At 54.2% G+C, this 20546-nt stretch overlaps 7 protein-coding genes across 7 annotated transcripts; 6 read left to right on the forward strand and 1 right to left on the reverse strand.

The window, feature by feature from the left end:
- Window positions 1-1089: 1089 nt before the first annotated feature.
- On the forward strand, window positions 1090-2419 carry PG985_005028 (RNP domain-containingprotein; the record flags this gene model as incomplete). Its single annotated transcript, XM_066824797.1, has 4 exons — window positions 1090-1304; window positions 1447-1741; window positions 1795-2031; window positions 2090-2419. The coding sequence occupies 4 exons, from the start codon at window positions 1090-1092 to the stop codon at window positions 2417-2419; spliced, it is 1077 nt and encodes a 358-aa protein (XP_066687957.1).
- Window positions 2420-3485: 1066 nt separating this feature from the next.
- Window positions 3486-4847, forward strand: PG985_005029 (zinc finger protein gcs1; the record flags this gene model as incomplete). Its single annotated transcript, XM_066824798.1, has 3 exons — window positions 3486-3533; window positions 3669-4445; window positions 4524-4847. The coding sequence occupies 3 exons, from the start codon at window positions 3486-3488 to the stop codon at window positions 4845-4847; spliced, it is 1149 nt and encodes a 382-aa protein (XP_066687958.1).
- A 637-nt stretch (window positions 4848-5484) lies between these two features.
- PG985_005030 (electron transfer flavoprotein beta-subunit) lies at window positions 5485-6464 on the forward strand (the record flags this gene model as incomplete). The annotated part of the gene is made up of 3 exons (XM_066824799.1): window positions 5485-5535; window positions 5641-6280; window positions 6382-6464. The coding sequence occupies 3 exons, from the start codon at window positions 5485-5487 to the stop codon at window positions 6462-6464; spliced, it is 774 nt and encodes a 257-aa protein (XP_066687959.1).
- A 1925-nt stretch (window positions 6465-8389) lies between these two features.
- On the forward strand, window positions 8390-9781 carry PG985_005031 (carbamoyl-phosphate small subunit; the record flags this gene model as incomplete). Its single annotated transcript, XM_066824800.1, has 1 exon — window positions 8390-9781. The coding sequence occupies one exon, from the start codon at window positions 8390-8392 to the stop codon at window positions 9779-9781; it is 1392 nt and encodes a 463-aa protein (XP_066687960.1).
- Window positions 9782-11179: 1398 nt separating this feature from the next.
- PG985_005032 (uncharacterized protein) lies at window positions 11180-13120 on the reverse strand (the record flags this gene model as incomplete). The annotated part of the gene is made up of 1 exon (XM_066824801.1): window positions 11180-13120. The coding sequence occupies one exon, from the start codon at window positions 13118-13120 to the stop codon at window positions 11180-11182; it is 1941 nt and encodes a 646-aa protein (XP_066687961.1).
- A 1266-nt stretch (window positions 13121-14386) lies between these two features.
- PG985_005033 (uncharacterized protein) lies at window positions 14387-15975 on the forward strand (the record flags this gene model as incomplete). Its single annotated transcript, XM_066824802.1, has 2 exons — window positions 14387-15293; window positions 15359-15975. 2 exons carry the CDS (start codon window positions 14387-14389, stop codon window positions 15973-15975), a joined length of 1524 nt encoding a protein of 507 aa, XP_066687962.1.
- A 1534-nt stretch (window positions 15976-17509) lies between these two features.
- On the forward strand, window positions 17510-19966 carry PG985_005034 (uncharacterized protein; the record flags this gene model as incomplete). The annotated part of the gene is made up of 3 exons (XM_066824803.1): window positions 17510-17750; window positions 17810-18266; window positions 18325-19966. The coding sequence occupies 3 exons, from the start codon at window positions 17510-17512 to the stop codon at window positions 19964-19966; spliced, it is 2340 nt and encodes a 779-aa protein (XP_066687963.1).
- Between the last annotated feature and the right edge of the window lie 580 nt (window positions 19967-20546).

Consider the following 20546-nt stretch of genomic DNA (forward strand, 5'->3'; position numbering starts at 1 on the left):
TATGCACTCAAGTCACCATGGCAGGAATGCGCGCATGTCAACACACAGGTATCTCACCATGTCATCACCTTATTGAGCAAACATCATGTACAAAATCAGATGCGTTTTGTAAGCCACACATGTTGCACCTACCCCCCGAGCTCGCCAATGCTTACCTTAGTACAAATCTGTAGAGCTACTGCCAGTCATACTGATTGATACCGGGTGGACTTGATCGCGTACTTCATTCAGCTCAGTCAGTTCGTTACCGATGCAAGTCGGACCGCAATGGTTCGCTGTAGTATCTGCATATTGAACTCAACCAGTGCTTCGAACCTGGTATCTATGCGCAACAATTGTATCAAGTTCAACAGACGATCCCCTTGTTGCATCTCTCATAATATATTGGTGTGGCTCAAAGTTGAAGAACTGCATGGTTATTAAACGTAGTGCTGCTGTCTGGAATGCCCTCCAAGTCATACCTATACGTAGGTAGTGGTTCTTTCACCTTCACTTCACTCCGACGACACTAACTGGCTGGGCTTGCTTGCATTCAATGTCTGGCTGCTTCCGATGTGGCTTTCTTTGTTGCTTGTTCTTCCTTGACTGAAGTTGACGTACATACCTGCCATCATCACCATCTCTTTCCTCTTTGACCTCTTACCCGATCCCCATTTGCCATCCACACAAAGTGGGCCCACCAGCTAAGAGCCGCTCCTTCCCAGCAAAGGCCTATTGCCACCCCCCAGCCGTGGTCACACAAAAGTCACACTAATCTGTCCATTGCAGGGGGCAGAAAATAATTATTTTGTCAACGTCGCTGGACCTCTCGAACGACCTCCGGCTCCTCTCTCCCTTCTTCTCTCCTCACACCTCTCAACCACATTCAATCTCAAGATCTTGTGTCACGAACACCACCTCCCAAGTCTTCCTCTACCTTGTCTCTAGGGCACCTAGCTACCCTTTTTTTCACTCCCCCGGAATTGTTTCAGAGTTCGATTTTTTTGTGTCTACTGCACGTCCGAACTTCTCATAAACCAACAACATCCTCTAACTTAATCTCCCACACGAAAGCATCAATCCATAACCATCCCATTTCCCGACAATAAAATGGCCAGCACCGTGGAGAAAGTGTCTGACGCAGCTACCAACGCCGTCAACGATGTTGCCAACACTCTGAGCAATACATCCCTCACCGGCAACAAGGACGAGTCCAAGGATGCCGTCCATGCCAGTGCCGCTGAAGGTCGCCGTCTCTACATCGGCAACCTTGCCTATGCGACAACCGAGGGGGAGCTGAAGGAGTTCTTCAAGGGCTACCTTGTGTAAGTTTTGGGCCTACTGGGATTTTCGCAATCCTGTGTATGATACCTGGCTACGATCTGGATCATATGTGGACCGTCTATTTATGTTTCGTCGCAACCTGGTTTGTATGTGACACTTACTGACCTCCCATTCTTGATGCAGCGAGTCCGTCTCAATCCCCAAGAACCCTCGTACCGACCGCCCTGTCGGATACGCTTTCGTCGACCTCTCCACACCCAGTGAGGCTGAGCGTGCCATCGGCGAGCTCTCCGGCAAGGAAATTCTGGAGCGTAAGGTCTCCGTTCAGCTTGCCCGCACTCCCACCGCTGCTGGCGAGAAGACTGAGGGCGCCACCGAGGGCGAGGCCGGTGCCGAAGGCTCCCGTCGACGGGCCTCTGGCCGTGGCCGCGGCCGCGGTCGTGGTCGCGCTGGCCGCGCTGGCCGAGGCGGCCGATCTGTATGTTCAACTCTTCAGCAAAATTGTGGCGCATATCACTAACCCGTGTACAGGATGGCGGAAAGGATGATGCCGAGGGCACTGAGGAGGCTGCAGCTCCCGCTGCAGCCAACGACGAGGTTCTACCATTGACGGACATCACAAATAAGAACACAGCTGACAACTCCAAGTCCAAGGACAAGTCCCGCCCCGCCCGCGAGAAGAAGGAGCGTGGTCCTCCCGCTGATGGCATCCCATCCAAGACCAAGGTCATGGTTGCCAACCTGCCTTACGACCTGACCGAGGAGAAGGTAAGAGGTTCTGCCTGGTTTGATTTTGTTCAGCGCTAATGTGAATGATCCGCCATAGCTTAAGGAGCTCTTTGCTGCTTACGAGCCTTCTTCCGCCAAGATCGCCCTGCGACCTATCCCCCGCTTCATGATCAAGAAGCTTCAGGCTCGTGGCGAGGCCCGCAAGGGACGTGGCTTCGGTTTCGTTACCCTGGCCTCTGAGGAGTTGCAGCAGAAGGCCGTCAGCGAGATGAACGCCAAGGAGATTGAGGGACGCGAGATCGCCGTCAAGGTCGCCATCGACAGCCCCGACAAGACTGACGAGGAGGCTAACATCCCTGCCGAGTCCGAGGCTAACGGCGCCCAGGAGGCGGCCCCCGCCCCCGCCCCGGCCCCCGTCGCGGCTTAAACCTGCCCTCAAGACAATCGGCCTCCACCGACTTCTTTCGACTTAACATGTCCACTCCCAATTGCACTTATCCCTTATTCGCGGTGAGAGGTGTACTCCTCGACAAATCCCACTTTGCGGGCGTATAGCCCTACATCTTAACAATGCCATCGTGGGTCTGGCATTTTGGTGGAGAAACGAGGACAGCATATCAGGAACGATGCTTTGATTTCCCGACAAATACGAAAATGGAGGCATAAAAAAGGCAAACACATATGGCTCAGGTTGCTAGGACGCCATCTCTAGGTGGGCAAAATGCGTCATTGTGCAGCAGGTTTTTGGCACGCAATCTTTAATTCGCACGACTGTCTCGGTCCTTTTCACGCTCTGTGTATTTACTCGTCTTGCGATTTCTCTCCTCTTACGGAGTGGACGAAAAGCGTAGTTCGAGGGGGCTGAGGGTAGTTCATATGTGCATCAATAAACGAACGACTGATTATGACGTGTTTCTGGGTTCCATCTCCATTTGAAAGTGACCCATTAAATATTGACTGAAACGCATCCAACGCGTTCGTTCACTTTGTAGACACCATCGACCCAGTGTTACGAGCCACCGATGCTTATTGATAGGTACGTGAATAACTTGATAGCGGCCTGCACGCGGGGTCCGCAGTAAGACGCATCGGCAGTCAACTCCATCTTTACGTTCGCGCATGGCCAGCAGGTGTAGACGGGCCTTCGTAGCCCGGTGGTATTACCATCAATGGGTGTGTGTAACCAGACTGTCGATAGTACCTATGGAATTCTGTATGCATGAAACATTTACAGAGAGAGTGGATCGAACCTTTTTGGTGGTGTTTAGCCACATGCCCCAAATGTCACCCCGTGGCTAGTGTCGCTTGATTGGGGGGTTCTCGACCTCAGGCCTATCTCCTAAAGCCAGCATGGTAATTTAAACATTGAGAAGACGGCCATTTCTCCAGACAAAGCGCCGGCCCGCTTCTGTTCTCATTTCAATTACTTGCTTGATCGTAAAGCAAGACAACCAGGGAATTCCAACCCATTTTCCGATTAGCAGCACGACAAGATGGCTTCCAACGCCATGTGGGAGGTGGACCCCGAGACACGGTCGAAGGTGAGTGAGTAGACGAGGTCAAACTGGCAATACTTCTTGGGTACTATAGCGCAAGTGCGCATACATGGCTTTGATGTTGTCTGGACCACCTGGACGAGCATCTGCTGACCAGGCTCGACTGGCTTCTCGCATTAGCTTCTCGCCATACAAAAAACGAACAACAACAACAATTGCTGCGATTGCAATGCGCCCAATCCACAGTGGGCGTCCCCGAAATTCGGCGTCTTCATCTGCCTATCATGCGCCGGAGTCCATCGCGGTCTGGGGGTACATATCTCCTTCGTCCGCTCCGTCACCATGGATGCCTTCAAACAGGCTGAGATCGAGCGGATGCGTTTGGGCGGCAACGACGGCTGGCGCAACTTTTTCGAGAACCACGACGACACGAAGATGCTCGGACTTAGCTGGGACGATGCTACCATTGCCGAGCGCTACAGTGGCGAGGTCGGCGAGGAGTGGAAGGAAAGGCTGAGCGCCAAGGTTGAGGGTCGCGAATATGTCCCGGGCGAGCGCAAGACAACACCGCAGCCTCCTGCTGCCAACAAAGGCCCGCAGAAACCTATCAGCCGAAGCGCGACTCCCCTTCAGGGCGTTGCCACCAGCGGGAGCCGCACCGCCAGCCCCAACCCGCCGGGCAGCAAGGCCAAGGTCGACGACAAATATTTTGCCAAACTGGGCGCAGACAACGCGTCGCGTCCGGAGCATGTTCCACCCAGCCAGGGAGGCAAATACGCCGGCTTTGGCAACACCCCCATGCCGGCGAAGAACGAGGGTCAAGGCGTCCCGAACTTCGAGGAGCTACAGAAGGATCCTGTGGCTGCTCTAACCAAGGGATTTGGCTGGTTCACAAGCACGGTCGGGAAAACCGCCAAGACCTTGAATGACGATTACATCCAACCTACTGCTAAACAGGTGAGCTATTTCCCTTCTTGATCCGCCGACATTGTTGATGACATTCACTTTGGCTACAGTATGCTAATGAGCGGACAGATTGGGGAGTCCGACTTTGCGGCGCAGGCAAGAATTGCAGCTGCAAACGCGGGCAAAGCAGCCCAGGCTGGAGTTAAGGGCGCCCACGAAGGCTTTTCCCGCTTCGTCGAGGGGCCAGATGGGCAACCACGACGCGCAGGCGGCGCAAATGTGGACGAGAGCAAGAAGGCGTTCTGGGACGACTTCTCGTCAGTAGCCGATCAGAGACACGGCACGGGCCCCAAGTACAGCTCGATTGGCACGTCTGCTATGGGCAAGGCGAACAAGGGCGGCGCCTCCGGGTCGGCAACGGCGAAGAAGGATGATGAGTGGGACGATTGGTAAATGTGTATGCAGGTAGATACCCCGGGGACTGACGGATGGACGAAAGACAAAGGTGCTTTGCTGGTAGAAGATAGAGCTTAGAGCTTTGCTTACACGCACCCAGCTGCGAGCGTAGAAGGTAGAAAGTGCATCTTGCAGGTAGATGACCATTCCAGTCTGAATGATCTGTACGAGTTAGGAATATCGATTGGGTAGCGTATACATGATTGAATGCTCTAGATCTCTATCTATGTGTATATCGACATGTGATGATAACGCTATAACCACGGTGATGATTGCAGACATGGTTTGGTGGAACTTGGTTTGCTGCTCCTGTGGTCGACTGCAGTTGTGCTCCACGGCTGCTTTGACGCCATGATACATCAGGGAATATGTTTGGATCAATTATACACATGCAGGCCCTCCCTAAATCGTGATGGACTTAATAGGAGCACCTGGGGGAGTGCTGCGTTGCAGAAGGGTATCACGTGCCAGATACCGAGGTTGGGCCCGACACTAGCCGCTGTTGTCTAGCGGCTTTTCCAGCGCCAGCGTCATTCAGCAGCCGGGGCTCGGGATAGACATATCACTCTCTCCGCCGCTGATTCGGAAGCATCACGGTTGCAGATCCGCCTCAAACAAGCCAATTCCTGTTACCATGTCAGCTTTACGGATTCTGGTGCCCGTAAAACGGGTTATTGACTATGCGGTAAGTTATGCCCCTTCATGTCAGTGTCAAACCACCATCTGCCTGTGCGGCATAGGTGATTTAATAGATGCGTCCATAGCTAATACCGGCATTCGCTCATGGCAGGTCAAACCCCGAGTCAACAAGGCCCAGACGGCGGTCGAGACGGCCGGCGTCAAGCACAGCATGAACCCCTTCGACGAGCTCTCGGTCGAAGAGTCGGTCCGAATCCGCGAGAAGAAGCGCTACCCGCCCGGCGTCGAGGACATCTGCGTCGTCAGCGCAGGCCCGCCCAAGTCCCAGGACATCCTGCGCACCGCCATGGCCATGGGGGCCGACCGCGCCGTGCACGTCGAGGGCAAGGAGGGCGACGAGATGGAGCCACTGGCCGTGGCCAAGATGCTGCGCGCCCTGGTCGACCAGGAGAAGAGCAACCTGGTGATCCTGGGCAAGCAGAGCATCGACGACGACGCCGCGCAGACGGGGCCCATGCTGGCGGGCCTGCTGGGTTGGCCCCAGGCCACCCAGGCGAGCGAGGTCAAGTTCGAGGGCGATAGCATCTTTGTCACCAAGGAGGTCGACGGCGGCGTCGAGACGGTCAAGGCGAAGCTGCCCATGGTCATCACAACGGACCTGCGGCTCAACGAGCCGCGCTACGCGAGCTTGCCCAACATTATGAAGGCGAAGAAGAAGCCCCTGGTCAAGATGAGCCTGAGCGATTTGGGCGTGGCTAACGAGAGGCGGTTGAAGGTTGTCAAGGTCACAGGTAAGTCCAGTGCTATTTATCCTATTTTATACTCACCGCGCGAGAGAGAGATATCCGTACACATACACCAGGAGAGAGGCTGACTATCGTGACGCAAACAGAACCCGCGCCCAGACAAGGCGGTGGCAAGGTCGAGGATGTCGATGGCATGGTCTCGAAACTCAAGGAACTTGGTGCCCTATAGACGGTGTGCGCATCGTACGAAATATACCAAGACTAGAAAAGACCAACTGTTTACACACCAAGGATACTGGGCCTCAATCAAAACTGTGACGTTTCCTTTTCTTGATTGCCAACGCGTGAGTCTCGTCTGTGCGGTTGCCTCAGCATATGCATCGATGTTTTGACAAACCTTGGTATGACAAAACGGCGAGTATACAGCCTATGCCAATTGATGTTACCTGCCACCCGAACCAAGCGCCCTATGCTACAATAAGCAACTCTAGCACCATTGCCTACGCCGGGTATCGTGCATGTGATCAGCCGACGAAGCCTGTTGGCCTAGAACTTCCAAACAGTGCGTGACCGCAATTCAGCAAACAGGCGCTATGGTTGGATGGCCCAAGATACGGTGAACGTGCGCATGTAAGGATTGGACTCTGGCCATCTTTGAGGATCAGGGAGTTCCGCGACTCGACGCAATCCACTTGCTAATATACTACTAATATAGTCAAAAGCAAGTGCTGATAAGCATGTTCAAGGTGAAAGACTATACGTGTCGCGCCCAAGTTCCTATCATGCTGGACACATTTGCATTATTACTTACCTACTGAGGGTTGTGATATCTCATGTCATTTGGATACATAATAGCTTCCAATCATCTGATTGGGTGACTGCTCCCTAGCTTTATCTCTATACTAAGGTGCACGAACTGAACTCACAGACCAACTGTGCGGGCAGGATTTGGCGTGTGTGGCATTTGGCGGGTCAGCAAAATAAATGGCCTTTTGGGGAGGGGTTAGGGGGGTAACTCGCAGGAATGACGTCTGGACTGGTTCTGGGGTTAGGGTCGTATCTCGGATGGATTGGTCCCTGACATCCAGCTTTTCCATCTTGGTAGAGCTGGCAATGGTTGGGAGCCCCTCGCGGAACCAAAACCACGTTTATCTTGCAATGGGCCAAGTAAGGTTAGATGCATCTCGGTGACACATTGGTCTCAGTGGCCCGAAAAGGCTGGCTCCGATTGGCATTCCTTCAGGGGAGCGAGGGCGCGCGCGCGGGAGGGAAAAAAAAATTCAAGCCAAAAAAAGATAACCACGACCAGAACGGTTGGACCGGGCTCCGGATTCGGCGGTGACTAGGCGGGCATGTTGAGCTTAGATCTAATAAGCTAGCGATGATTGGTGGCAGTGGGGGGCTGCCCTGGACGAAATGCTCGAAACCCTCCGCAGCTCCCTGCAGCAAGCCTCTGGCAAGCCTTGCAAGCCTGGCTTTCGACTGGCTTTCTTGGAGGGATTGGCCCTAGACCGGGGAGATGGAGCAGAATCCTAATCAGTTCCCACCCCACCAGGGGACCCGACGACGCAGGCACTTCATCAGTCCAGTCACTGGCGCTCACTAAATCTAAAATCGATTTTTCTCTTTTACTGAGGCAATCCCCGGAAAAACCCTCTCTTCCTTTCTCATCTCTGACTCTCCTGCCCTCCCACTTATTAAGCTATACTCCCTCTTCTGCCTCAATCGGAACTAGATATTCCTCAATCCCTCAAAGACACTCAGACTGTCCATGTTTCCTCACCACCAGTAACTGTGCAGCCGCGCCCCCTAGCCCTTATGAACGGGCGATCTTCAGTCTTCACTTCGCAGGTAAGCATTCTCCCTCTCCCTCTCTCTCCCTCTCCCTCTCGCTCTCCCGTTCTACCTCCTTACCGGCCAGACTGCCATTCTCTGGTTACAATGCGGAGGTCTGTTCGCTAACTCTGTGGTTCTCTAGGATTATATCTCAGGTACGTGGCCATGCTCGCGGACCATGCTGCATGCTGCCAGCATGACTAACATTACTTTTGCTCCCTACAGACCACTTGTGGCGGGCCCTGACCGCTTAAGGACGGTTCATTGAATAATCTGATAGCTACCTCCACCTTCAAACCAAACCCCTAGAACCCCAAAATGTTCTCTCGAATTGCTTCCCAGGCTTACAAGCCTGCTGCCTTCGGAGCCGCCGCTGGGCTCAAATCCCAACCTCGATGCTTCTCCGTCTCGGCGGCCTCGCTGGCCAACCGCGCCGTCGCTCTCGGAAGCAAGGGCAGACAGATGCCCTCCACCATTTCCCGAGCCACTGAGCCCGTCTCTGGTGTCGAGGCCACACTTACCATTCGAGATGGCCCGGTCTTCCGAGGAACCGCCTTCGGTGCGAATGCCAACATCTCTGGCGAGGCCGTCTTCACTACCTCGCTCGTGGGCTACCCCGAATCGATGACCGACCCCTCCTACCGCGGCCAGATCATCGTCTTCACCCAGCCTTTGATTGGCAACTATGGTGTCCCCTCCAACATGCGGGATAACTACAACCTCTTGAAATACTTCGAGTCACCTCACATCCAGTGTGCCGGAGTGGTGGTTGCTGATGTTGCGGAGAAGTACAGCCACTGGACCGCCGTCGAGAGCCTGGGCGATTGGTGCGCTCGCGAGGGTATCCCGGCCATCTCGGGTGTCGACACCCGCGAGATTGTCACCTTCCTCCGGGAGCAGGGTTCCTCTCTGGCCAGAATCTCCATTGGCGACGAGTACGACGCCGATGAGGATGAGTCTTTCGTCGACCCTGGCCAGATCAACCTGGTCAAGCGCGTCAGCACCAAGGCCCCCTTCGTCGTTGAGGCGCCCAACCCCAAGTACCACATTGCCCTGATCGACTGTGGTGTCAAGGAGAACATCCTCCGCAGTCTGGTCAGCCGAGGCGCCAGTGTGACCGTGTTCCCTTACAACTTCAAGATCCAGAAGGTGGCCGACAACTTTGACGGTGTCTTCATCTCCAACGGCCCCGGTGACCCCACTCACTGTCAAGAGACCGTATACAACCTCCGTACCTTGATGGAGACGTCGCAGGTTCCCGTCATGGGCATCTGCTTGGGACACCAGCTTCTTGCTCTGGCTGTTGGTGCTCGCACCATCAAGCTCAAGTACGGTAACCGGGCTCACAACATCCCTGCGCTGGATGTCACTACTGGCCAATGCCACATTACCAGCCAGAACCACGGTTATGCCGTTGATGCCAGCAGTCTTCCCAGCGATTGGAAGGAGTACTTCGTCAACCTGAACGACGGCAGTAACGAGGGCATGCGCCACACCTCGCGCCCCATCTTCTCGACCCAGTTCCACCCCGAAGCCAAGGGTGGCCCGATGGATAGCTCCTACCTCTTCGATAAGTACATTGAGGACGTGATGGCGTTCAAGGGCACCCAGCAGGTCTACAAGGACAACCGACCTTCTCAGTTGATGCTCGACATTATGAGCAGGGAACGTGTCGGTGTCCAGCCTGAGCCTCTGGCCAATGCCGCCTAAGCTTGTTGGATCTGTTGTCTTGATAGCGATTGGAATTGGGAGGGGAAAAGGCGTTAGTGTGTTTACCGTCAACAATTTGATCAGTAATTGTTTACAAATGAGACCCATTTTCGACTAACATCTTTGTCTAATATTTACGTGATTTGGTGACGCTACCTATGCCGCAAGAACAATAGCACCTACATTCCTTGCGTGCAACATTTTTAGTTCATTAGATCAGTCTCATATGATAATTTGAAGCGCCTGCTAATGGCAACACACATATCAGTATATTCAGCGTTGGCAGACTGTTCATAGTATGCTGATTATGAAATGATACTAGGCTCCCTCCTTCCATCTTAAAAAGACCGTCGCGCTGCGATACCCACCATGTCTCCCAAGAAACCCTTCTCTCCACAACTGGGCCAATCTGCATGTAGTGACCACTGACTGGCTGGCTCTCGTGATCCGCTAGGGAATATCATGCAAACTACCATAAACCACCGTTCGAAACTGCCGGGCGGACCCCATACTGCCCTGATAGGTCCAGTGGCCACCAGTGCAGTGGCAGCAATGGCGCGGCTTCGATGCGGGTACGGACCCGAGCCTCTAGCCGCCCAGAAGACGGACCTTACGATATCTGATAATGGGTGGTGGATGGCACCGGGCTTCTCAAAGCGTCTTCCAGATGCGAACCTGGCACTGCTGATGTCTTTACTACGGAGACCCCCCCTCGCCGGTAGGGGTTCTACATAGAGGTAGACTGGGTAAATCAGACGACGGGAAAGCGAAGGAGAGGATAGAAAAAAAGAAATAGGGTGGGAGGACGGCTTCGCTATGTCTGGGCGACGTTTTAGACCGAAGCAGAATCGGTCATAAGCGCCATACATACACTCTGGGCCTACGAGAGGACATGTCGTAGGCAGTATGCGTCAAATATCCCCATCAGTCATACGAGTATAAATCAAACCAGGGGGGTCCGGGGCAGAAAAGGCGGAAAATGCAGTACGTTAATCACAGTGTCGGAATGGGGGTGGGCGGAGGGGTGGGAGAGCAAGAGAGAGAGAAATGATGAAAAAGATGCGCATTTAATTTGCTTGACACTGCATATCTGTGCCTAGGTGCTTTTGGCGCGAGCCTGACACGAGATGCATGTCTCTGTCTAAGTAATCTTGATCTCTATACCTCTTCCAGGAGCTGAAGATTAGCAAGGGGCCATTCATTGTGTCAACCAGCTCAATGCTGGAGATCAGGAGATACGCAAGCTTTCTTCCTGATGCTCCGAGTAAAGACCTAGCCATCTTGGTTGGGGCTCTTGACCATTGTTAGTCACGGCATACCCTTGCTGTACGTCTGACCACTTTGGCATCATGCGTCTTTCCTCATCTTGTCAGTCCACCGTTTCGAGGTTGATTTGCTTCAGTAGCGGCCGTAGCCATTTCCTCGATATCGGTCTCCGCCTCTGTCGTCGAAAGCAGGGCCTGACGAAGCCGCGCCGCGGTAGCGGTCTCCTCCCCGGGGAACACCATGAGGCATGGGCATGGGACCATCTCGATTGTTGCGGCGGCCACCACCTCCACCTCTTCTGCGGCGTCCGCCGTCCAGCCGACCTCCACCAAAATCTTGCCCACCACCGCGTCGGCGCTCGCGCTCTCGGTGAGGAGGCCGAATGCCCAAGAAGATCTCCGGGCCGCGATCCACCAACAAGTCGCCTCGTTCGAAGAAATAGCGCCGGTACTCTTTGCCAAAGTCTCTGTCGTAGTCCTTGGTCTTGGCGTCTGCAATTGCTGCGAGACGCCTGTCGGCGATCTCTATGGGTACAGGCGTATATGCGATAGAGGGGAAGGCGCGTGTGGTGTTTTGAGAATCCATTCTGTCGAGTCTGCCGCTGCCGGACTGCACGGGCGGTCCTCGACTACCGGACTGGAACCCGCGGGGACCCAGAGGTGCACCTTCGATTCCGGACATGCCACGAGGGCCAGTAGGGATTGACATTTTGCGTTCGGATGACTGAGAGGGGGGACCTTTCGCTGCAGGAGGGGCCGCACTACCTTCTTCGAGGCGAGCCATCACGTTCCCATCACGATCTTCGTCGTAGATGACCTCGAAGCGGTTGAAGGAGCCACGTCCACCGCGGCCGGCTGTCTCGGCGTCGACCCATTCGTCAAACATTTCGGGAGGGAAATAATCAACCCAAAGAGGTTTTCGGGTAGACTCTTCGGGCCACACGGTTCCGTGAAGTGCAGTGCGAACACGCGAGGCAGCCGACGTTGTGCTGAACACAACAAGTGTGTGGGTGCGTATGTTGTCGAGGTAGAAATCGACAACGACGCGATCATCAAAGTCGGCGCCGACTGGCGTTGCCAATTGGGCGAGGTGATCCTGCACTTGCTGCGGTCGAAGAGGTCTCATAAAATTCTTGATGTACAGAGCGGCAGTAGCAGGGTGGATGGAGGGCTCGACGTCGCGTTCTACCTCGGAGGCAGGAACTTGCGGTTGTTGGTCTTCCATGTGGGTGTCACTTTGCCCCTCCGACCTTGCGTAAGGCCGATCTTGGTCAAGGTCCTGGTGGTCAGGCATCAGTACGTCCCCTTGTTCTCCGTTTTGGGAGTCACCTTGATTGTTCTCAAGTTTGTTGTCGTGCAGTTGCCCCGCATCCGCATTCGCGACTGCAGCTTCTTCAGCAACAATCTGATTGTCATCAACCATTTCAACCTCTTTTTCCTCGGGCTGTGACGTGGGATCCTCTGCCGTTATAGGTTGTTCCTCCCCAACAGGCACTGTTTCAACCTCGACGCCTGTCTCCTTCTTCGCTCGTTTCCGCAAGACTTCATCTCTATCTGGGACTGGGGTTGTGGATCGACGCCTGCGCTTCTGCGAATCTTGCAGAGCCTCGGACGGGCTGGGCACGGCTGATGGTTCGGGCTGGGCACTCGATGCAGCGGAATTGGTTGATGTGGCAAGAGGCCCTGGGTCTGGGGCCGTTGAAGCGGAAGGCTCACTTGCCGCACCGGTTTCGTCGCCATTGGGCACTGGCGCTTCCGCTCCCGCTTCCGGCACGGAAGGCGCATCATCTTGGGCGTCTTCTACAATAACATCGTCCACTCCAGCTTCCTTCACTGCCTCTGATTGTGCGGGCGCCTCCTCCGGCTCATTGCTTTCGTCTTGGGTGGGTAGGATTGCTTCTTGCTCATCGGTAGGGCTAGGGATTTCTTCAGGGTCTTCCTGGTTGGCGTCGCCCGAGTCTGCGTCTTCCAGTCTTGCGACAAGTTCTGCTTTTAAGCCATTTGTGGGAAGACTTCTGTTTTTGAGCTCTGCCCGGAGATCTACGACCTTCAATTTATTGTAATCGGTTGCCATGACTGTGTGGCTGCGGTCATGTTCTGGGGGGATTGCGATCAGTCAAAGGCCAAGGGAGACGCCGAGTGACGTCGACAAAAACTAGGATTGATAGGGCTGGCAGCACAACAAAACAGACTTCATCCAAAAGAGAGACGGCTATTGAAACCAGGTCGAGGCTTCACGGCAAGGCGAAGGCGGACCAATTAAAGATACGATTTTGGGGGGCGATAAAGGGGCTTTCGGATGGATGCGTGCAGGCAGTGTTGTTGTAGGTAGGTAAGTATGTTTTGGCTTGCGATGCGCAATCTCGACATTGAAACGTCGTCGCACTTTTACCACTGGACTGGGCTTCTAGGCGCGTGTGTCGCGACAAGCAAATGGGCCAAGGCCGGGAGCCGTAGATCGCTGTTAAGCCCGAAAGGGTAAGACTCTCTCGACGGCTCTTGCAAGTTCTTAAAGTGGGGTGCCTTCTTGGTTTGATCAAATTGGTTGCATGCATGACATAACGAAGTACATGCGACAAGTACCTGCCTGCATGCAGGCAGTGAGAGGGAGTGCCTCATATGTGAACAAGCTGGTATCTAAAGTATCTGAAGAGAGCCCTTCCAAAGACTACTCACTATAGTATTCCTGGGTGAATTAGCAATATATAGGAGGCCACATGGCAATAACCAGTCGAAATCGTTCAAATCAATTGACGTAACAGCTGCCTGTAGAGTCTAGGTAAATAAGCTGCTGGCCCGAGTGGAGCAAGCTCTCGATTGGTACATGCATTAACTGCAGCTGCTTGATGAAGCAGCAGTGAAGCTTGTGTGCTTGGCTTGGCCAATAGCTAATCGTAAATTCGTTCAGTCACTTCCTCTTCACCTCACTTGATTTTGCACAATTGCATCAGATCTACAATCAAGAACAATCAAAGGTATATCATCCTACAGGGGACGTCCGTCAAGGGCTGCAGCTACATGCTGTTTCCCACCAAGCCAGTTCTTGATTGACACGTCCATCTCGCATCAACAACCCTGAATTCTGTTGTTACCCTGCTTCATTTGAGTGTGTATACTCGCAACAACTTAGGCCAACTCGACTTTGCACCTTGTCATCTACTGATAGGGCTCACTACACCATTGCCGAAGTTGCCGATTCAGAAGTTTGCACCAGCCGGCTTTCGTGTAAGGACAGTGTGGCGGATCGCTGACACCATCTCATTTCACCAGCTCGCCTCCGGTCACATTGATGAGGCTATGTGGCCCAAATCATCTGACTCGTGAGAGCGGCTCAGACACAATGCAGGTAACCCCGCGGATGCACGTTCGTTTCGACGAGCCTGTGAAGGTTAAGGAAGAGGATGGGGAGTACGTCTTCGACAGATCAATCCCCGAACCAAACCAAGGCAAAACACCAAATCTGAGAGACACTGCTCTTCACTGTCTGTCGGCTATAACGCCTGAGCCCAGTCTGCCAAGCACAACTCCGCAGAAGGGGGACGATGGAGCTGGATCTGTTCAAAGGGGCCTTTTGCCATTGACGCCCAAGTCCATTGAGTCCAGGCCAAGGAGCAACCCCTTGACAGAAGTATCTCCAACTATCGCACGCTTTGTGAAGGAAACCGCTCCTGATGAAGGCCTCCAGCAAGAAATTCAGGGTACCATACGTACCTCTATTGAATCTGATGATGATCCTCACGGCGTCAACCAAAGCAAGGATCATCTCCCAGGCGAGCGCGAAGTGAAGGTCGAGGGGGAATCAACCGTCTTCCACCTCGGTAGTCCAATTGTAGAACGAACGGGTGCGATCAAACGGAAGTACGATCCCCTGGATGACGAAGACCAGGGTAGGAGCCGGAAACAACTCCGCCGCTCCTCTTCCTTCTATGGCAAGACTGAAGGGGAGATACGCCGCGAAAAATCAGTATCAGAAGCTGAGGACGATAATGACGATGACGTAGATGTCAAGGCCGAGTCAGACCTTGAGGGAAGCGATAGCGAATATGACGCACTTGCTCATTGGCGTCGTGAGCAGATTGTACTCAATGCGGTGCTGAAGGGCCGGGATGAGTTCTCGTTACTCCCCTCAACATGGAAGATTCACTTCCTCGGAGCTCCGGTTTCCGACTGTATGTTCTACCATCAGACCAAGGGGATGGCTGCCAGGCCAAGGATCTACGCCCACGAAGACAAGTACGAAGTTCGAGGTAGGTCTAGACAGTTTTATGACTGGTAGCCCCGCTCGAGACGATCTTCTACTGACCACGTATAGGCGCCCACCATCTCCGCCACTTCATCGAAGTGGCTTCGCGTATCCGAGATCTTCGAACCAAGCAGGCTAAGGTCGCTAGGGACAAGCGCTGGACCAACGCAGAGAAGGCTGCCAAACGAAGAACCATCCAGAAAGACATGTCTAGACGAATCCACAAACTCCTCAGTGATGCTATTCAGTGGTCATGGGCTGACGGGAACTTAATCGCCTATAAAGGCGAACTTCTCCCCAACATCGAGATAATGGATGTTTCTGGCAGCCCCGACGCTTCAGTAGTCGATGTGGAAAATCAACTGGCCCGTCTGGCTGAACGCTGGCGCAAGCAGTTTGATGAGCGTGAATTCAAATCTCTATCGAGCCACCCCGAGGTTCCGGTGATCTACGGATTTGTCATCTTGGGTTCGTCAATGATTATTGTCAGCCTCGACGCGGCTAATTCAGAAGCCAAGACTCATACACCACTCACTATGAACATGGCGGAGGCCTATCAGGAGGGTTGGAATGCGCTTGGCATCATGGTTACCATCTGCTGGGCTCGAGACATGCTCATGAGGCTGCGCGAAGACTTGGGCTTGACAGTCCGAATTAGAGAAGTGGAGAGCGATCCTGATGCTTGATTTATCTGATATGGCAGTACAGCATGTTCAAGCGGCCAGGATTGCAAGGAGTTAGTTGATGGTTGCTTTTGCCCATGATACCCCCGTTCACGATGGAGGCTTAGAAGAAGACAGAATATTGCTTGTCGCCAGTTTGTATCCCCGGGCCCCATGATGGCATCGGATATCAAATAGGAATGAATAACGCAAAAGGAGTGAGGCTGGTCAACAGCTAAAAGGAGAACTTCCCCTTTCTGCAGGTGTCGGTATTGATATGCGAGGTCCAGAGCACTGACCATTTACTTACCCCTCGTAAGCCAGCAAGACCCCGTCTCCCGTCTTACTGTGGATACTGCCAGCTACCTGACTGGGGACGTACCGTTACGTAGAACTGTCTACCAGGTTGCTCACGCTCTACGGTAGAGAGAATGCACACACACCCCCCAGGTTCTACGTGCCCGGGATTCGGTAGCCCTTCTCGAGCGGTACCCAAGATAGAAAGAATAACATTTGAAAGATAAAGTGCATTTAAGCTTTGGAAGAGTACTGGAAAACGTCGACGATGAACGGTAGAACCAAACTCGAGAATTCGAAGTATTAGGTCGGTACAAACATAGTTAAGGCCTACAGTGTCCGTCCTCAGTGATGCTACAAGCCGCAGATCAAGTTGATATGGCCACACTCACCACTGCCACTACAGGACACCTCTGACGCTACCCAACCAGCAGCTCCTGATCCAGCTGCCCAGTCGTCTCAAGTACGTAGGTTACGAACCAAACCGAACAGCAAGCCGATTATTTTCTGAACCACGTTGCACTCAACACACACAACACCACACGCACACACTACTCTCTCTGCTGCTGCAAAATCGTTCCGTGCATCATCAATAAACCGCCGTCTGTTGCCCCAGAACCCTATTGATCAGAAAAGATATCCTGGATATACCCTCTCCAATTGAAAGGAAGCAAGCCCTCCATCTGGCACCGCCAACGAACGGCCGACAAAAGACCCAAAAAGGAGCTTGGGGCTTGTGCCAATTGGCTTGGTCGGTGGTTCCTTCCTCACCTCCGTTGACCTGTCTTGTCTCCAATTTGGAACTGGATTGGGGTCTGATCGGAGCGAGCGAAACCACAGCTGCCTCTACCACGTCTCTCTCTCCCTCTACCTACCTCGCGCGCACGCACGCACTGCTACTCTACTCTCACGCACCCTTTACCTCGTAAAATCAAATCTCCTCTACACACCGACACACCCCGCACATACATATTCCAACCTGCCTACTTCAGCAGCTGCTGCTTTTTTTACATCTCGACCAGAATCACCACCACACCGAGCAGAAAGCGCAACGATCAGGTTTTAGTCCCAGCCCAGCCAGGAAAAGACGCATCTACCAACCGACTGACGTTACATCACATCCATCACCTCTCCCTATTCAACTCCAGGCTGTCTTTGCAGCTGAGTCGGTCGCTTGGTCGACCGCACTTTCTTCACACACATCCATCCTTCTCCAATCGACTCTACAGCTGAGCTTGCAACCGCCAGCTCCTCAGATGCCATGGCAACGCGATATCCAGTAGACATACTGCTCCATTTGCGGCAGTCCCCGCTATGTGTAAAGCCGAGTACTCTGCCTCCTCCTGAGGAGTGGATGGGCCCTCCTCCAGAGACCTTCCGCAACCCCCCAGCCGCTGGAGGCGTCAAGACTGGCACCGAGAGGCCAAGAAACGACACTGCTCTGCTGGATGGCACCAACAGGCGACCAGGAGTAGACAGGCATACGTCGCGCAACTCTGCGAGTGCGTTTTCTGACCCCCCAACCTCAACGCCGATCGCATTTGCTGACTTGGATTTACAGACCCTGACGACATTGTTCTTGGTCCGCCAAGGACCACGTTCAATTCCGCGACTCTGCTCCGGGCTGGTAAGCCCTTTGAAAACGATAAGACCGACCGATTTGCCCAGCTTCGCCGAAATGGCGAGGGAGATGCCCCCGAACGCAATAGCAAAGACCGTGATGGCCGAAAAGACTTCCGTCGTCGCGAGAACGCCGACCAGGATAGTGACGGCTGGAGCACCGTGAAGCCGCGCAAGAGTTTTGGCCACGAAGGCGCTGAGCGGTTCCATGGCCGCATGGGTGAACGCCCCGAGAAACTCGCGCCTGAACGACGTGTACGAGATGGCCACACGGACGACAGCGAGGATAAAAAGCCTCGCCGCAGCAACTTTGGAGAGTTTGGTCGAGACAGGGATGCTGATGAGAGCGAGAAGCCCCGCCGCAATGGACTGCCTAGAAAGACGGAACAACCACCCTGGTCTAGGGGGAAACAACACTGATGCTGAACCGCCGTCAGCTCGCGAGCGCTTCGACAGGGGCAAGAGTTGGAGAGATCGCGACGAGGGCGACAAGCCCAAGGATCGCAATGACCGCAACGATCGTAACGATCGCAATGATCGCAACTATGACCGCAGATGGGATCGGGATCATCGCCAGGAGCGTGAGCCTGAGTGGCTGGACGAGCCTGCCGAAGAAAGCGCTCAAGGCCATACAGAAGCGGATCTCAAGAAGTTCATGGAGAGTATGAAAGCAACCAAGGGCGGCTCTGCCAGAGTTGACGCGCCACCTGCTGCTCTTTCTAATCTCGATACCACCCGTGGTAATGCGTTTGAAGCCGAAAAGTCCAAGATCAAGTCGGCACCAGCCATAGAGATGGGCCCGGACAAGTTCTTTGCCAACTTTGCCAGCCCTCCTCCCAATGTTGACAGGGTGAACCACCTCGAAGCCGTTAGGGACAGCGGGGCGCCAGCCAAGCCCAAGACAGGCTCGAGATTCCAGAATTTCTTCTCGGCCCAGGGCGGGCAGGAACGACAGACGGAGCCCTCGACACCATCTGCCGGACCTCCAGCATCTGACCCTGTCATGATGAATCCTCTTCTGGCTTTTGCGAGTGCGGCAGCCTCGAGTAGCTCTCAGCCGCAGCACACAGGCTCCAGCGACGTTGAAGAGAAGGCAGCCTTCGAGTCTTTGATCCAGAAGCTACACAAGCAGAAACCATTCACCAACACCCCGCCATCTGGAGGTTTCCCAACCCCTCCCCAGACCCATGAAGCCAAGGGCTCCATCTCTTCACCCGGTCCGTTCCAGGATTCCTTGGGTCGAAGTCTGTCGCAAGTGCAGCCGCAAATGCACGAGATCCATGCCCCAAGGCCCCAACAGGTACCTCAGCTGCCGCCGCAGCTTCCGCCCATGCGACCTGATCAGCAGATGCTCCATGAACTTATTGGTCAACGCCACCCTTCGTTGTCTGGCCAGGGTGGCCGAGATCAAATTCCCAGCCGCAACAGCAAAGAAGAGTTCCTCATGACTCTTATGCAGAGTGCGCGCAATCCACCAGAAGTCACACGGCCGGAACAGTACATCAGGATGCCGCAACCATCGAGACCGGCCCAAATCCCGCAGACGCCCGATCGTGACGATTATGCACGCGAGCGCGGCTCCGCACAGCACCAAGGGCGTCCTCAAGGACTGCCCGCCTTTTTCGACGAAGCCCAGCTCATCCACGAGCATGAGCAGAGGAGGCACCAGCAGCAGCAGCAGCAGCAGCAACAACACCAGCAGCACCAGCAACACCAACAGCACCAGCAACAGCCGCCACCGCAGCCGACTCAAATTCTCCAGCGACAGGTGCCTCCTGGCCTGGATCAAGTACATCCCGGCTGGATCCAAGGAAACCAGCATATCCCGCAACTACCAGGTGGGCGTCCTATGATACCGCCTCCCGGACTGGCCGGCAGCCGGAACGGGCCAATGCCTGGAAACTTTCCTCCGAACTTCCCTCCCGGCATTGGTGGTGCGTTTCCCCCCGAGTTCCGCGGCCCGCCTGCGCCTCCTGGCTTCTATGGAGGACCGCCGCCTGGGCTGTACCCACCAGGGTTTCAAGGGGCCCCTGAGCAGATCCCTTTTGGAGGCTTTGACGGCCGTGGTATGCCACCCGGAGGCGCTTTCCGCAGATAGGCCCTTTGTTGGCACCGATGTATTTTGGGGTATCAAGACCCACGCTCAATTGACAATCATCTGAAAACCCATGAGACGAGAAAAAAACAATGAGTGATATAAGGATTTGATCCCCACTCCCCTGCACAACCGACGAGACGGGACATAGTGCCAGCGGCAGTATTCCACAAGAGTCACAGCGGGCTATAAACTAGTATCAACCCGTGACACGATTCAACGCAGAGCTAATACACACGGGCTGGCTTGGGAGGATGTCTGCTTGGGCTGAAGAGATGGGTGAACCCCTGTTTCGAGACCAACGCGAAGCAGAGGCGGCACAGCGATATGTGACGGGCGGAACATATGAGTCTAGTACACTGCAGCCGGGAGTCTTGACGAGGCCTGGCGGGAATTTTTGTGTTTGGCTCCAGATGTATAGCACTGTCGCAATAGTGAGCGAGGGAAGTGAGCCACCAGAGCTCACTCCAGCTTCTTCTTTTGGCGGTTCAACGTATGTTGAGAACCGGGGTCGTGATGCAACGAGGCATACGGCCATGTCCCGTAGATAGATAGTAACTACTTGATCTGCGTATCTGGTCTC

This window comes from Apiospora marii (genome assembly GCF_038362585.1).
Source record: "Apiospora marii strain CBS 49790 chromosome Unknown utg000003l_segment0_segment0, whole genome shotgun sequence".
NCBI classification, from domain to species: domain Eukaryota; kingdom Fungi; phylum Ascomycota; class Sordariomycetes; order Amphisphaeriales; family Apiosporaceae; genus Apiospora; species Apiospora marii.